Source organism: Podarcis cretensis (genome assembly GCF_951804945.1).
Source record: "Podarcis cretensis genome assembly, chromosome: 8".
In the NCBI taxonomy this organism is placed as follows: Eukaryota; Metazoa; Chordata; class Lepidosauria; order Squamata; family Lacertidae; genus Podarcis; species Podarcis cretensis.
This window is the reverse complement of record NC_137177.1, coordinates 76,690,482-76,708,164: the sequence shown is the minus strand read 5'-3', so window position 1 is coordinate 76,708,164 and position 17,683 is coordinate 76,690,482. Positions and strand designations below refer to the sequence as shown.

General features: G+C 48.9%; 1 protein-coding gene across 1 annotated transcript; it reads left to right on the top strand.

Annotated features, from left to right (window-relative positions):
• The first annotated feature begins 111 nt into the window (after window positions 1–111).
• Window positions 112–17,461, top strand: GPR157 (G protein-coupled receptor 157). Its single transcript, XM_079987210.1, has 5 exons — window positions 112–1,140; window positions 7,731–7,944; window positions 10,277–10,471; window positions 15,140–15,429; window positions 16,595–17,461. The coding sequence occupies exons 1-4, from the start codon at window positions 764–766 to the stop codon at window positions 15,365–15,367; spliced, it is 1,014 nt and encodes a 337-aa protein (XP_079843336.1). The 5' UTR covers window positions 112–763; the 3' UTR covers window positions 15,368–15,429; window positions 16,595–17,461.
• Window positions 17,462–17,683: the final 222 nt, after the last annotated feature.

The following is a 17,683-nucleotide window of genomic DNA, read 5'->3' as shown; positions in this document are numbered from 1 at the left end:
CCAACGAATAATAAAAAAGGCTGTGAAATTAAGTAAACGATGACTGTATTAATACAAACAAATTAAGAAAACATATAGTCCACATGGTAAAGATAGGACGGTGCTGCTGCTGCTGTCTTAGAGGAGGGCGCTCTGTGCATGCTCAGAAACTCAGCTTCTGGGGGGGAAGGGACTGGGCCACTTCAAGCGGAAGGCATCTGCCGGCACAGCCTCCTCCATCCAGTCCGCTGTCTACCGCGCTCCGGAGAAGAAGGCAGGGAAGCGAAAGGAGGAGCCAGCCAGCAGCCCCCGGCCTGGGTGGGAGGGGACGCGGCGTCGAGGCCTCCGCCCGGGGCTTGGGGAGCGACAGGGCGGGACGTAGCCGAGAGCCGGAGACGGAGCCGGAGCCGGAGCCCGCTCTGCCTCCTGCCTCTGGGCGCCTCAGCCGGAGTCCGCAGCCGGCTCCTCCCTCCGCGCTTTGTTTCCCTTTCCTTTGAACTCCCGGGCTCTCCCCCGCGTTCTTCTCCTTTCACTTTCCCGGGTCTCCCTCGCTCTCGCTCTCTTTCCGCCTTCCCTGCAAAGACACCCCTCCCCTCCTCACTTTCCTTAACTTTCTCCCTTCCTTCCTCGCCTCCCGCTGCGCGCTCTTCCTTTCTCTTAACTCCTTCCCTTTCCTGCCGTGATTTGCCCTGCTGAGATTTCCCTCCCCACACCCACCCAGCCACCCACCGCCCCACTCCGACCCCCTCTTGCCTCTGCGGCCAGGCCAGCCTCCCCTTCCGCCATGCCCCACGGCGCTCTGCAGACGGAGCTGTACCCCTTCGAGAGGGTGACGGTGCTGGTCTCGTGCGCCCTCTCCTTCCTCGGGTCTAGCCTCTTGGTGGGCACCCACGCGCTGTGGCCCGAGCTGCGGACGCGGCCCCGGCAGCTCCTGCTCTACCTCTCCTTGGCCGACCTCCTCTCGGCCGCCTCCTACTTCTACGGGGCCCTGAAGGACTTCGGCTCGTCCACGTGGGAATGCGTGGCCCAGGGCGCCGTGTCCACTTTCTCCAACACCAGCTCCTTCTTCTGGACGATGGCCATCGCCTTGTACCTCTACATCAGCATCGTGCACGGATCGCCGACGGGGACCAGCCTCCTCTGCTTCTTCCACGTGGTGAGGTTCGTGGTCTTCCCCGTCTCTCCATCTTCTCTTCCCTGTCCTCGGGGACTCCCCTTACGGGCCACTGCAAACAAAAACAAGCAAGGAAAACAAGGGTTTTCCTGGAAGTTTTGAACTGAGGAAGCTTTCCGGGGAATTTTCCCAGGAAACTTTCTGGTGCGAACTAAGGAAGCTTGTTTCAGGGGACCTTCCCCCGGGGTGAAGCAAATAAATTTGGGAGCCAAATGCATGATCTAATCTGGCATAGTTTATCTTCCGTGTATTTTGTAAACAACTCCCCTTGCCTAATAATTGTAATTGCGACCGGCAAACCAATTCATTGATACAAACAACATTTTTGCAGAAAAATACAGCACAGGGGACTTTCCCACCCCAACACATCTGCCCAGTCCTGGTGTCCAAAGGAGAAATATGCAAGCTTCTCTGGGCAGAAACGCACCTCTTTCTGTAGCTCATGGGGTGTCCCTCCACAGTGTGGTGTAGTGGTTAGAGTGACAGACCTGGACTTTGGGGGAATCATAGAATTGTAGAGTTGGAAAGGACCCCTAGGATCATCTCGTCCAACCCCCTTACAATGCCTGTAAGGGGATCAAACCTACAAATTTAGCATTGTCAGCACCATGCTCTAACCAGCTGAAACCAGGGTTCAAATCCTTGCTCAGCCATGAAGCTCACTGGGCCAGTCCCTCGCTCTCAGGCTGCTTGGCTTCAGCTGGTAGACCTCAAGGTTCTTGCTAAAATAAGAGAAAAGCAGTTTCCACAACCACAAGCCTGTAGTCTGCTCCCCTCTAGCACTCTCCATCTCCCTTCACATACTGAGATGGACCAATGGTTCATCCAGCTCAGTGTTGCTTACACTGACTGGCAGCAGCTCTCCAGGATTTCAGGCAGAGATTCTCAGCCTTACCTGGAGATGCTGGGGATTGAATCTGGGACCTTCCGCAGGCTGAGCTAGGATCCATCCCTTCCCCCTACTCTCTTATCTTGCCTACTGCTGGAACTTAGATTGTCAGTTCCTTGAAACAGGGTGGGGTGAGAATGCGATCAATAGGTGACCTAGCAAGAGAGCTTGGGGAGGGATCAGCGAAAGAAACAGCAGCTTTAATTCACTTGCTGGGGCTTCCCCTGCCTCCCTCTGTGAGCCGATTTGCCAAGTCGAAGAAAAGCCTTTATTATGCCATGTGAGATGGGCAGTGGTCACATGCCAGCCTCCAAGTTGTGACCACAGTGACCCTTTGACGCTCTGGCCTGCCAGCTGTTCAGCCTGAAGTCATCTGGTTCAGCAAGGGGGTATTTGTTTAATAGCTTACTTATCTTCTTTTTATTCGCCCCCCCAGTACATTTTCAATTAATTTAATGCCAACTTTGTTAACCTGGTACCCTCCAGATGTTTTGGATTATGACGGCCCTGATGGGAGCTGCAGTCTTAAACATTTGGAGGGCAGCAGATTGGTGAAGGCTGGTTTCATCCATTTCAGCAGCTGCCTGCTCGCCGTAGGCGACTGGATTCCACGGAGGCACAAAAATACAGCAGACAGAGAGGACTTCCCTGCTCTCTGAGCCCCCAGCGAGCTAGTAAAACATTTTGCGGGCTAGTAATTTTTGTGGGCTTATTTACAAGGCTGCTTTTGTATAGATCCAGCTTCCCCTTTATTGGGGCGGGTGGGGGTGGGACTTTTCGAGGCAGCTTAAAATGAAATAATAAGCAATTAATCGAATAAACAGTGCTGCACTAAAATTGAGCATAAAACCGCAGCACAGGATATTATCCGAGGAGAGATGCACAAACCATTTCTGTTAGATGAAGAATCACGGAAGCAAGGTGGTCTTAGCCTGGTTCCTAGAGCTGCAGTCTCCTGCCCATTTACTTGGAAAGAGGATGTAGCTCTGGTGGAGTACCTGCTTTGCATGCAGAAGGTTCCAGGTTCAATCCCTGGCATCTCCAAGTAAGGAGTCAAAAAGGGGACCTTTTTTCAGCCCAAGGGTTGTGCTCCCTTATGGGTGATCTTCTAGGGCAGTGTTTCCCAACCTTGTGCCTCCAGCTGTTTTTGGACTACAATTCCCATCATCCCTTGCCACTGGTCTTGCTAGTCAGGGATGATGGGAGTTGTAGTTCAAAAACAGCTGGAGGCACAAGGTTGGGAAACACTGTTCTAGGGCAGTGTTTCCCAACCTTGGGTCTCCAGCTGTTTTTGGACTACAACTCCCATCATCCCTAGCTAGCAAGACCAGTGGTCAGGAATGATGGGAACTGTAGTCGAAAAACAGCTGGAGACCCAAGGTTGGGGAACACTGTTCTAGGGGGCCCATGGAAGTGGTAGGCGGGGTCAGAGGCAAAAGTGGGCGGAGTAACAGCTGCGGCTCCTCCCGTTGCACAATACAGTGGTACCTCGGGTTACATATGCTTCAGGTTACACACTCCACTAACCCAGAAATATTGCTTCAGGTTAAGAACTTTGCTTCAGGATAAGAACAGAAATCGGGCTCCTGCAGCGCGGCAGCAGCAGGAGGCCCCATTAGCTAAAGCGGTGCTTCAGGTTAAGAACAGTTTCAGGTTAAGAATGGACCTCCAGAATGAATTAAGTACTTAGCCTGAGGTACCACTGTACAGGTTTCTTCGCATATCCCTCTCTCTACTCATCCTAGCAAGCAAGATGGATTTTCATGATTCTTATGCTGGATAGATCAAAGGTCTGGCTATGGAAGCATTGTGTGCTCAGTCGTTCTCCCAGACCTCAGGAGGAAAACCTGTTCTGCGCTTGTCCTGGCAAGGATTTGAACTCTGCCCATCCTAGTACTGACATGCCATTTGGCATGTTTGTCTCCTCTCTCTCTCTCCTTGAGAACTTGGCCATCATCAGAACAGAGCTTGGGTGTGGCTTGAGATTACCTTTGCTTGTCTCCCAGGATAGCTTCTGTTCTCCTAGGTAGGTGAGGCCTGTCGATTGGAGTAAGGAGCTTCTCTTTCCCGTCCAAACCACACGCTTTTACCTGACCTATATCTGGAGGTAGCAGTACACGGGCAGTAAGTTTTTGCAAAGTTCGATAGCATTCTGGGTGGCTCAGATTTTGTCTTTGGGACTGCAGTGCAAAATAGCAAGCTCCACACTCAATGTTGCCCTCTGCACATGCTTTTTGTGCTCTACGGTTGAGATCCATCGGTAGGAACCTATAACAAGCTTAACAGGTGGTTACACTGGCTTTTGGCCCAGCCAGACGCCATACATACCAATCATTTGAAGCACGTTTCCCCACCCAAAGAATTCTGGGAATATGATAGCCTGTGTGGTGTGGTGGTTAGAGTGTCGGATTAGAGCCCGGGAGATGAGGGTTCGAATCCCTACTCTGCCATTAATTAAACTCAGGAATCTGTCATGAGAACCATTAGTGTCAGACAAGTACCTGGGAGACACGGGTTCGAATCCCTACGGACATGAAGCTCACTGGGTGATCTTGGGCCAGTCACTGCCTCTCAGCCTTGCCTACCTCGCCGGGTTGTTGTTGGGATTAAAGGAGGGGGTGGAGAACCATGTGGGAATTAAATGAGGAGGGGAAAACAATGGATGCCACTTTGAGCGCCTTGGAAGAAAAGGTGGGCTATAAAGTCTGGTGTGTGCAGAAACACGACAGGTAGACTCCTTGGAGACGAGGTTTCCTTAATATGGAACATTTGGGGAGGAGGCTAAAGGTGAAAACAGGGTTCTTGGCACGATGAGCTCTTTGGAGAGAAGAAAAGGGGGGGATATGAGCCAATGCAGTGTAGTGCTGCTGTCCCACTCTTGTACTTGGGGGGGGGGTTGCCTTTGTCTGTTGGAAACTCTCAAAGCGCTTGGGTGCCAGCATTGGAGCGCCTTGCCCATCGATGGTGTTTCTCAAGTGCGTAAGAGGCTTTTTTGTTTTGAAACTCTTTAGGACTGGCAGTGAGATTTGGAATGAAAAACTAGACAGGCTGGTCACCTGCAAAGGGACATCAACAAGCAGTCAGCCTCTTAGCTTGTGACTAGGGAATATTTATAGCTCACTGCAGGAAGGGGAGGCCTTTCAGAAAGCCAGCTGATTCTTAGGCAGCCAGGCACAACTTATATTCATTATTTATTTGCATATTCATAACCTACACTTTCATAACCTATGCCAAAGGTCGCTTATGTGACTGAAATGCTTTTATCTGTGTTTTAATTCATGTAAGCAACTTTGAGTCCCCAGTCGGGGGGGGGGGGAGGCGGGATATAATTAATAAATAAATAAATTTGTTTGTTTCATGGAGTTTATACACTGCTTGCTTGTAAAAATACAAAAAAATAGAATCATCACCAAGAAAAATTAAGAACAATAGTTTAAGGCTTTTGAAAAGTTAACTCGCATCAGCTTTCTAAACATCTAGGTAGGCTTTTCTAAATAAAAATGTGTTTAGCAGATGTTGAAAGCAGTACATTGATGGCGCCTGCCTGATATCAATAATATAATAAAATCAATCAGTATCTGTAAAATGTAAATTTAAAAACAATAGGTCAAAGAGAGAAATTCATACTGAAAACACCTGTCTAAAAAGTAGAGTTTGTCAAAGTCATCCCAAGAGAAGGCAGGGGTGGTTGCTGCCAAACCTCAAGCAGCAGGGAGTTCCACAGGCAGGGCCTGCCACATGAAAGACTCGGTTCCTGGCGAAGGCCAACCTAATCTCACAGGTATGTGAGGAACCACCAGAAATGCCCCATCAGAGGATATACCAATGATCAAGGTGGTGTATAACTGATCAGGGGGTCCTTAGGTTACTTTGGAGGCAAGGCATTTAAGGCTTTCTGAATTGACGCAACAGCCTTGATCTTGATAGCAAATCGGGAGTGTTGGAGCATCTTGGGAACATTGAGTGGGAAGTGATAGTATTATCCACCTAGCTTGTTTGTCTGGGAATTGGCCACCTCACAGTCACTTGATTTGGCTTCTGGGTTGCGAGTGGCGCTGTGGGTTAAACCACAGAGCCTAGGACTTGCCGATCAGAAGGTCAGCGGTTTGAATCCCCACAATGGGGTGAGCTCCTGTTGTTTGGTCCCTGCTCCTGCCAACCTAGCAGTTCGAAAGCACATCAAAGTGCAAGTAGATAAATAGGTACCGCTCCGGCGGGAAGGTAAACGGCGTTTCTGTACGCTGCTCTGGTTTGCCAGAAGCGGCTTAGTCATGCTGGCCACATGACCTGGAAGCTGTACGCCGGCTCCCTCGGCCAATAAAGCGAGATGAGTGCTGCAACCCCAGAGTTGGTCACGACTGGACCTAATGGTCAGGGGTCCCTTTACCTTTACCTAGCATGCATTATAGATGTAAACCTGTCTTGCAATCTGTTTAACAGTTTTGATGCCAGACCAAGGCCTGGTGGGAATTGCAGGTTGATGAGGGATTACGAACATAGGAAGCCGAAATCCCAGAGAGCTGTTGCCAGTCAGTATCAACAATAGTGAGCTAACTTAGTGGCTGGGGCAACCCAGTCAGATGGGCAGAATTATTACGGCTATGGTTATTCTAATATACGGCAGATTCTATGTCTTAAGAAAAAGGCTGCAGCTTAGTGTTAGAGCATCTGCTTTGCATGCAGAAGGTCCCAGGTTCCACTGCCAGCATCTCCAATGAAACCCTGGAGTGTTGCTGCAGGTCAGTGCAGACAATGCTGAGCCAGATGGACCAGTGGTACAACTTAGTATAAGGCAGCTTCCTCTGTCTTAAGGGAAGGGCTTTAGCTCAGTGGTAGAGCAGCTGCCTTGCATGCAGAAGGTTCTGGGTTCCGTTCCCGGCAGGGCTGGGAGATACCCCTGTTTGAAACCCTGGTGTGCTGCTGCTAGTCAGTGTAGACACTACTGAGCTAGATGGAACCTAAACATGTAGCATTAGCCAACAGATTTAGCATAGACCACACACACACACTTCTTTCCCATGCTTTGGGATCAAATGCCTTCTCATCAGTTGGTCAGTCACGTCTTGGGTCAACTGGCTGAAGTCCGTCTTGCTGAAGTCAATGTTTGCATCTCGCTAAGGTTGCAGCATAACGCCTTTGCACAATTAAGCAAACAGGCTTGTCCTCTCATAAACTCTGTTCTAGTTCTGGGATGGGAGGGCAGAATATCCGGATGATAAGGAAAGGGGAGGCAGGAAATCAAGAGGCGATTTCCTTAACCCTTGAGAGTGATTTCTGGAGCTGCAGGTGCCAAGGATTGAGATGCAATTGTGTCTGCTTAGAGCACCACCTGGAATGGGTATCTCCACTGCCCAGACTGGTTCCTTGAGATCTTCTGCAGGCAGCTCAGGTTGTGGCTTGTCATCTCTAAAGATTTGGAGGGTGAAGACCGTGGCACCTGGTGCTCCTTGAGAGTGGTAGGGCAGAGGACAAGGGTGCGTGTTGGACAGGGGAGTCTTCCCACTTGGTTTCCTTGCAATGAGGAGAAATTGATTTGAATGTGAACCTTCCTAATTTGGGCTCCATGGATTGCTGTGCAAACCGACACGTGGCTATCCTTCAAAACTGAGTCACGATCCATGAATTTTTTGACACAGTTCCTGAACTGGAACCAAAACATGCCTAACTATTCCCCCTCTCTGCCTGCAGCTGGGGAGTGCCGCTCGTCATCACCGTGTTGGCCGTGATTCTGAAGAAGATCGGTTATGACGCCTCCGATGTCTCTGTGGGCTGGTGCTGGATCGACATTGAGGCGGAGGATCGGATCCTGTGGATGCTCCTCGCAGGGAAGCTGTGGGAGATCCTGGCCTACGTGACTCTTCCGGTCTTCTACATCCTCATAAAGAAGCACATCAACCGAGCGGTAGGTATTTCTTTTTTTCCAGGTAGGGGAAGACTAATTGTCTAGGGTGAGCATGAATTTCTTCCAGGATTCAGGGATGCAAGTGGCCATTTGGGGCCTAAGGGCTATGCTTTCTTGTCATCATTGCCGCATCCAGCAGGGATGTTGACACAAAATTGGAGGCCGTGTGGGGAGTCAGGGATGGGTCAAGCTTGGAACTGATTGCAGGAGGAGCTTTGCGCCTGAGACTGGACTAGAACTCCCAGAGGAACATCCCAGACCAACAGGGCCTATAGGTCCAGAACCTGGACCCCTCACATTCTCCTGAAAAACCAGGTGCCTCCCAACATTCATTTCATTTCATTTATTAGGCTTATAGGGGAGCAGAACTGAAGCACATGACTTCACCTCTAGATGCAGTCTTTTCCGCTGCATGTTGCCATCACAGTCCCCAAACCTACGAAAATAGTTTTGCAGTTAGACTGCCCATGTTGTTATGCTCATTTTGCAATAAGTGTCTGTCCCCCGTTGGTGGGTGCGTTTTGTTTGTTTGTTTCTGGCTTTTCCTGGTGGTGGAGAGTAATTTTCTGGCAATAGAAATAATTCCAGATTCTTATGCCATTCCATTCTCCTCTGCAGGGAGCCAGACAGCTGCCCTAGTCGTCTGGTTAAAAACAAGTCACAATTTGTGTGTTGGAACAGGTGTTGGCAGCGGGATGGTCCTGTAACTGGATCTGACCCAGGCTGCCGCATTCCACGCCGGACGTTCCAAGCCAGCGTCTTTCCCTTTGCTTATCTCTATTTGAGCACAAATGACTCCACCTTAGATATCCCTGAGCCACCTCCAAAGCTGCTGGGGGGCGGGTTTCCCCGCTAGGTCCTGCTCCGATCTGACCCAATGATATTAAGGGACCTAAGAGAGCCAGGGGGGTGTAGTGGTTAGAGCGTTTGGCTAGGACCTGGGAGAGCAGGGTTTGAATCCCCATTCAGCCACAAAGCTCACTGGGTGACCCTGGGCCAGTCACTGCCTCTCAGCCTAACCTACTTTGCTGGGTTGTTGGGGAGACAACACAAGGAAGGAAGGAAGGAAGGAAGGAAGGAAGGAAGGTAGGTAGGTAGGTGACGTTTGGTGGGTCAGTAAGCAGGTCTCTGGCTGGCGCTATACATAGGTGCAAAGAGTGTCCCTCGTTCAGAGTTTTACCTCTGCCACTAACTCCAGTCAATCAATCAATCAATCAATCAATCAATCAATCAATCAGTTATAGCAACCCTTAAGCAGGCCACAGTTTCTCAGCCCACAGTGCCCATCTGCAGTGAAGCCTGATACTGACCAACTTCACAAGGCTGTTGTAACAATTACTGAGATAACGTTCAAAGCAATTCATGTGTCCCATGGGGCAGGGAATATTCCCATGCTGAGGGCTGCATTCCATTCTAGGCAATCTTCCAGGGGCCGTGTGCCAGGCATGGGCGGGGCTAGTGTCTAGGGTTGCCATATTTTGGCAAAATCACACAAAAAGAAGATGTTGAGCTATTTTTTAAGGGAAATCGCCAAATACGACATTGCCCACATGGGTTGCCATACAGCCAGATTTTCACGGACACTTTGCCTATTTCCGCCCAGACACTGCTTCTGACTGTAGCATTCCGACTATTTCTGGGAAATTCTGGACATATGGGAACCCTACTAGTGTCAAAGGTGGGTGGAGCAATGAAAGCGGATGTTACCTTTTGCTACTTTCTACGCACTCTTCTACGTGTCTGTTGGGACGCGGGTGGCACTGTGGGTTAAACCACAGAGCCTAGGACTTGCCGATCAGAAGGTCGGCTGTTCGAATCCCTGTGACAGGGTGAGCTCCCGTTGCTCGGTCCCTGCTCCTGCCAACCTAGCAGTTCAAAAGCACGTCAAAGTGCAAGTAGATAAATAGGTACCGCTCTGGCGGGAAGGTAAACGGTGTTTCCGTGTGCTGCTCTGGTTCACCAGAAGCGGCTTAGTTATGCTGGCCACATGACCCGGAAGCTGTTCGCCGGCTCCCTCGGCCAATGAAGCGCGATGAGCGCCGCAACCCCAGAGTCGGCCATGACTGAACCTAATGGTTAGGGGTCCCTTTACTTTTTTTTTACACGCTCTTCTTGCACGCCCCTCTCTCTATCCAAGCGAACAAGAGGCACAATCAGAGTTCAACAGCACATCCCTGAATCGGGGTTGGTGAGGGCCTGGCAGGGGGACTCGGGGGGCCGCAGTCAGCCTCTGGACTTTGAGGTTCGCCACCCTTGAGACAGATGCTAAATTGATCCTGCCACCACCCACGCTTTCCCCTCGCTCCTCATGGTGGTCTTCCTTTTCCCAAAGCATGCTGCGCTGTCAGAGTACCGCCCTATCCTGTCGAGGACCCCGGCTTTACACCTGAGGACTTCCGTAGCGGATAAGAAGCTGATCCTGATTCCAGTGATATTCATTTTCCTCCGAATCTGGAGCACCATCCGGTTCATCTTGACGCTGTGCAGCTCCCCTGCTGTTCAAAACCCGCTGCTGGTGGTACTTCACGTGAGTAACTTATTTGATTGTTTGATTATTTGATTGTTGTTAGCCGCCCTGAGCCCGGCTTCGGCTGGGGAGGGCGGGATATAAATAAAATTTATTATTATTATTATTATTATTATTATTATTATTATTATTAACTTAGCTATAAGGCGGGTGGGAGGTCCTGGAATGTGGTCACTTCATCCTAGAGGTTCCCAAAAGGTCTATGAGGCAGACTTTCACTTATTTATTTTTATTGTGACATGAATATTTATTTTTATTGTGACATTAAAACTTTTCTTCCAAGGACCTCAAGGCAATGTTTGTGGTTCATCCCCTGCAGTGCCTAATTTTATCCTCACAACAACCCTGTGAGGTGGGTCAGGCTGAGAGGTTATTTAGTAGCCAAAGGGCACCCATTCAGCTTCAGGGCTGAGTGAGAATCATCATCATATTTATACCCCACCCATTTGGCTGAGTTTCCTCAGCCACTCTGGGCAGCTCCCAACAGAATATAAAAAATGTGATAAAAACCCAAACATTAAAAACTTCCCTAAACAGGGCTGCCTTCAGGTGTCTTCTAAAAGTCAGATAGATGTTTATTTCCTTGACATCTGAAGGGAGGGCGTTCCACAGGGCGGGTGCCACCACCAAGAAGGCCCTCTGCCTGGTTTCTCTTTAGCTTCACTTCTCACAGTGAGGGAACAGCCAGAAGGCCCTCGGAGCTGGAACTCAGTGTCCTGGCTGAATTATGGGGGTGGAGACGCTCCTTTTTGTCCTCTGTCTTTTTATCCCCTGCAGCACACACCTTTCAGTATTTTGGAAAGCATTGTGTAATGGATAATAATAATAATAATTTATTTGTACCCCACCCATCTGATGGGTTGCCCCAGCCACTCTGGGTGGCTTCCAGCATATATAAAAACATAGTAAAACCTTAAATCTTAAAAAGCTTCCCTATACAGGGCTGCCTTCAGATGTTTCCTAGATGTTATATAATTACTCATCTCCTTAACATCTGATGGATAAATAAAGGCACAGCTTGATATTCATTTGCATCAGCCACTGGTCTCTGCAACTTGAGTCCAAAATGCAAACTAAGCCAGCGACAGAAAAATTAAAATTAAAATTAAAAAAATGTTAATGCAATTTTAGGCTGCATCAACAGAAGTAGCTGGAAAGTGGTGCCAGCTGCTTTGATAAACCTTGGGCAAAGAAACAGCCGATATATAAAACCATTTGGACCAGTAGTCATTGCTACCATTATATAATCCCCTTTCTAAGGCATCCAGGGAGAATGCAATGAATAAGAAGATAAAAAGAGCCCGGTGTGATTAGACCAAAGGAGCTCTCCAGCGCACTATTTTGGGCTGCGTACACACCATATATTTAAAGCATGTCCCCTTCTCCTTTCCAATAATCCTGAGAATTGTAGTTTACCCCTTATAGGAGGAGATCTAAAGGAAAAGGAGCCTATTGATGTATGCGGTGGTCTTTCAAACCAGTGTACAAATTTGGGGAAGAGGTAATAAAGGAAATTCCTGATATAATAGGTGCACCACTGCCTTTAAGCCCCAAACTGTGCCTTCTATCAATTTTTGATGGGTCAAATGCAGACTTAATATGTAAACTACTTTTTCTATTAATAGCTGCTCATTTGACCAAATCACAGGACTGGGAGGAGTTGTTGGGGTTTGTTTGATGATTTATGTCCATAAAGTAATGTTTATTCTCACTTCTGAGAAACTGACTTATGAAACTTACTTGGGGTGCAGCTAAATCTCCATTGGTTACTTATATGATTAGTCAATAATAGAGATGGCAAGTTCTGATGGAATATGCCTTTATTTGGTGTTCACAATATTTGGTTTGTAGTCTTTTTGTGTTGGGTTGTATCTTGTATGGCATAGCAGAATTGGCCGCATAGAATCATAGAGTTGGAAGGGACCTCAAGGTTCATCTAGTCCAACCCTCCAATGCAGGAATCTCAACACAAGGTCCCCCATCCAATTTGAAACCATATCGGACCCTGCTTAGTTTTGCAATTGTGCTAGCAGTTTTATTGCTGCACCACTGGGAGGCCATAAGCCACATTCTACATTTGTAAGAACTCCAATATTTTAGTGTGGCAGCATCTGCACTTTGGAACTCCCTGCCTATTGATATCAGGCAGGCTGCCTTCACCGTACTCTTTTTTTGGCGCCTGCTAAAAATATTTTGGTTTAGACAGGCCTATGCAGATGCTTAGAAGGTCGCTGTGAGTCTTAATCTGTTTTTAATCTGTTTTAAGCTTCCAAATGCCTTAAATTATTGCTTGGTGATAATTTTATCATTTTATCATTTTTTTGTGTTTGTGTAAACCAGTAATGTAAAAAGGGACGCGGGTGGCGCTGTGGGTTAAACCACAGAGCCTAGGACTTGCCGATCAGAAGGTCAGCAGTTCGAATCCCCGTGATGGGGTGAGCTCCCGTTGTTCAGTCCCAGCTCCTGCCAACCTAGCAGTTCGAAAGCACAAAGTGCAAGTAGATAAATAGGTACCACTCTGGCGGGAAGGTAAACGGCGTTTCCGTGCGCTGCTCTGGTTCACCAGAAGTGGCTTAGTTATGCTGGCCACATGACCCGGAAGCTGTACGCTGGCTCCCTCGGCCAATAAAACGAGATGAGCGCCGCAACCCCAGAGTCGGTCACGACTGGACCTAATGGTCAGGGGTCCCTTTACTTTACCTTTAAACCGAGGGTGGCAAACTTCCAAGAGACTGCAATCTACTCGCAGAGTTAAAAACTGGCTTTTTTTAGGGTAGAGGGAGGCCTGTTCTTTAGGGATTCAGGTCAAAGTTGTTGAGCTTCTTTTGATGGGCTGCAAGGCTAAAATGTTTAGCTTTTTTTAGGGGAGTCAAAGTTCTTGGGCTTCTTTGCGGGGAGCCAGTGATCTACTAGTGATCTACCACAGACGTCCAGTGATCTACCGCTAGATCACGATCTACCTGTTGGCCGTGCCTGGTGTAAACCATTTTGAGGTTGTATTTTTACAGTCAAGCAGTGTACCGTAAATTTCGCTCCATAACACGCAGATTTTTCCTCCTAGAAAGTAAGGGGAAATGTCTGTGCGTGTTATGGAGTGAATGCCTACAGATGGCGGGGGAATCTGCTGCAGTTGTGAGCAGTCCGTGGCTCGCTTTGAAACAGCAAAGCGGGTGTAAGCGGCTCCTGTCAGCGAGCCGAGCTGGGGAGGAGGGAGAGAAGCAGAGCGGGCTTGGCTGCTTTAAAACAACCCCGTCCTCTATGTTCCTCTCTCCTCCCCACTGAGCGGCTAAGTAGCAGCAAAGCTTTTCAGCCAACCTAGCCGGGAGGAGGGAGAGAAGCAGAGCTTTAAAACAACCCCGTGCTCTCTGTCCCTGCCTGCAGTTTTTTGCTGTCCGGTTTTGGATTAGCCACTGTGTGTGTGTGTGCTTGAGCTATCGTTCTCCTCCTCCTGCTTCCCGTTCACTCTCCCTGCGCCCCTGCGCTCTCCCTCCAACTTTAGAATTGACACTCTGTGTGTCTGTGTGTGTGAGAGAGAGGGCTCCTTCTCCTCCTCCTGCTTCCCGTTCACTCTCCCTGCCCTCTGCCTCCGACTTTAGAATTGACACTCTGTGTGTCTGTGTGTGTGTGTGAGAGAGGGCTCCTTCTCCTCCTCCTGCTTCCCGTTCACTCTCCCTGCCCTCTCCCTCCCTGCCCTCTGCCTCCGACTTTAGAATTGACACTCTGTGTGTCTGTGTGTGTGAGAGAGAGGGCTCCTTCTCCTCCTCCTGCTTCCCGTTCACTCTCCCTCCCTGCCCTCTGCCTCCGACTTTAGAATTGACACTCTGTGTGTCTGTGTGTGTGAGAGAGAGGGCTCCTTCTCCTCCTCCTGCTTCCCGTTCACTCTCCCTGCCCTCTGCCTCCGACTTTAGAATTGACACTCTGTGTGTCTGTGTGTGAGAGAGAGAGGGCTCCTTCTCCTCCTCCTGCTTCCCGTTCACTCTCCCTGCCCTCTCCCTCCCTGCCCTCTGCCTCCGACTTTAGAATTGACACTCTGTGTGTCTGTGTGTGTGTGAGAGAGGGCTCCTTCTCCTCCTGCTTCCCGTTCACTCCCCCAGCGCCCCTGCGACTTCCAGCGCCCTGCGACTTTAGGGCCAGTTCTCTCTCTGCGTGTGTGTGTGTTTTGACCTCACTGCGCTTGTTGGGGGAGAGTGTTGGTCGCAATTTTTCTTGATTTGTCTCAGAGTGGTTACTATCATGGTTTCCTTGCCAGGGAGGAGGGAGAGACGCAGAGCCTGCTTGTTCTAAAGGAGCAAAGCCGGAGAGGAGCCTCTCCTGCATTATTAGCAGCATCCTTTTCCACCCACCCCACGTGTGCTCCTTGTCCCTTGAGTTCTTTTCCTTCCCTCCCCACTTAAAACGTGGTTACAAAGCATGGATCCACATGGATCCTCAGGATTTTTGCATTGGGCTACCCCAAACTCACCGTCAGATCACATGTCTGTGGCCACAGCATGAACCACAAAAATCATACATCCACTGTTTCGTTTAGAATATTTTTTTCTTGTTTTCCTCCTCTAAAAACTATGTGCGTGTTATGGTCAGGTGCGTGTTATAGAGCGAAAAATACGGTATACAATTTATGAATTGTATACTGAGCTTTTCCATGAACCACCTTCTCTCCCTCCCCAGGGCATCGGTAACACATTCCAAGGTGGTGCCAACTGCATTATGTTCGTCCTTTGCACGCGGGTCGTCCGGAACAAGCTTCTCTCCTCCCTGTGCTGCTGGAGATCCAGTAGCCCAGAGCATTCCCTGGCGAGCCCAGAGAGCCGCTCCCAGGGCCCTGATTCGGCCACCAAGGACTGGGGGGATGCGCGAGAAGGCGACCGAGCGAGAGCGGAATTCTCAAGCACCTGATCCTCAAAGGAACGCCCCTGTTTCAATGGAAGACGGGGCTTTGCCCAGTCAGGATTTTATCTGTGAGTGTTTTCAGCTTTTGAGGGCTTCTGGTAAAGTTTTGGGGTTACCCCCAACTCAAAGCAGACCCACTGAAATGAATGTACCTCAGTTAGCCGTGCTCATTTGTGGCAGTGAGTCTACTCTTGAGTAGAACCTACAACCCTCGGCTAGGTATTTCAAAGCCAAAACGAGGAATTGAGGCTGCCTCCACGCTGGGAATTTACTGTGGACTAGCCGCGCTTCGTTCACTCACATTTTGTGTGGCGTCTGCACAGTGCTGTGAGCAAAACGTATCCTGTTTCCCTTGTTCGGCTTCTCCCCCCCCCCCAACCTGCAACAGAAACCCGACTTTTTAAAAATGCAGTGGAATTTCCCCTGACGCAGAATGCAGATGGCATAATGACATTGCTGTAGCCATTTTCGAGGTTGTGTCTTCTAGCCACTTCCTTCTCTATGGTCTGCCACGTCTCTCTAGGAATCAATCCCTGGCATCTCCAGGGAGGCTGAGAATGTCCCCTGCCTGAAGACTCTGTAGAAGGTGTCTTCCTTCCTATGCCCTTCAGGGGAGGTGGAAATAGAAGGGATGTTTCTGAGACATAGCTGTCAACCGTCCCTTATTTGGCAGGAAGCTCCCTTATCCCAGCACTGTGTCCCGCTGCTGTCCCTTATTGATGATGTCCCTTAAATTTCCCGGGTTTCAAAGGAAGCAGCTCCTCTCTCTCCCTCCCTCCCTGCCAGCCAGGGAGGAGGGAGGCTCCAACTGTGTTGCTTGGCTGCCTTGCTCACCCAGTAAGGAGTCTAAGAACGACTGGGGGGTGGAGCTTGCATGCCTTGTGCCGATCAAATCGGCCGCGTTGCCTGGGGACTCGCCTTTGCTCAGCACTTCCCAGCAGAGAGGTGACAGTGGTTTTCCTTGCTGCATCCCCTTTGCCGGGTTGCTGCGCTGTGGGAACCACCGCTTGAGGCTTCGTTTGGCTGCTGGCTGGGCTTTCTGCCTTTGGCTTGGAGGGGCTCAGAAGTTGAACATACCTGTGCTTGGAAAATCCCTTATTTGGGCTGCTGATCCCTTATTTTCGAGGCTGCTGGTTCCTTATTTTCAAATCTGTAAGTCGACAGCTATGTTCTGAGCATAACTAGCTCTCCTCTCACTGACTCTTTCATTTGTTTGTTTTGCTGTCTGGGCAGGTAACAGAAATGCCTCCAAGTGCCTACAGAGGGAGCTACTTGCCTGAGAAAAAAGTAGCCAAAGTTTTCACGGGTCTGCGGTGAGGGGGCTCTTAATGATGAACGTGCCCCTTTCTGCCCCTTTCTGGAATCCAGTTCCTCGGCTGACTTTTCACTTCTCTCTCTCTCTCTTTTTTTTATCGTGGGGATGTTGCAAAGATACTTCCCAGCTTCCACTTTTAATTCTTCTTCTCTAAGGCTTGTTTTAGTGCTTTAGTTTTCTTTTAAGAGACTTGGGGAATTCTCAAAGCTTTAGCAAGGGCTTCTTTTCAGGATCAGGCGGGGAGGAAGGCGAGGGAGAAAACCCTGTAAGGGATTTGACTGTTGCAAACTCACTCCAAAGAGAGGAAGTGCTCCAGATTTTAGGTTTTGCATGGTTGGTTGACTTACAGCAGCTGATGTTTTCGACTGACTACAACTCTCATCAGCCCAAACCAGCTTGCCAGAACATTGGGTCTCCACGCGGAGAGGTGGGTTTTTCTTTCAAAGTGTCCTCGCTTCAGAAATTTCCTACAGGATGAAAGAAGAGAGGAAGAGTCTGCGATTCGCTGCGGAGCTTTCCTGTGCAAATAGATATAACCTGCGAGACTCCCTGGACGTGTAACTTTTCAGAGGACTGTGGACTGAACACTGTTTAAAAAGATCATGTTTCCTGTTGGAATTGTCATAATTATGCACTGGAGTTTTGTGTGTGGTTTTTTTAGTTATATTTTTTTTTATAAAACAAATAGACAGAGACTAACTTTGAGCTGCTACCTTAAGTTTTCTGGTTTTTCTTTCTTTTTTAAAGAAATGAATAAATAAAGTAGCTACCATTTTGGTGAACAACCTTTGTAAGAACTATGAATCCTCTATCTATCTATCTATCTATCTATCTATCTATTTATCGTTGTTGTTGTTTTAATTTCGATTCATGCGTCCCTTCCCACGAGGCATCCCAGAGTGATTTGCAATAGGAGAACATATTTAAAAGCATTTATATAGATACTTTTAAAAATTATAATATATTTTTTTAAAAAAACAAGTTTAAAGCAACAAAAGCCCATATAT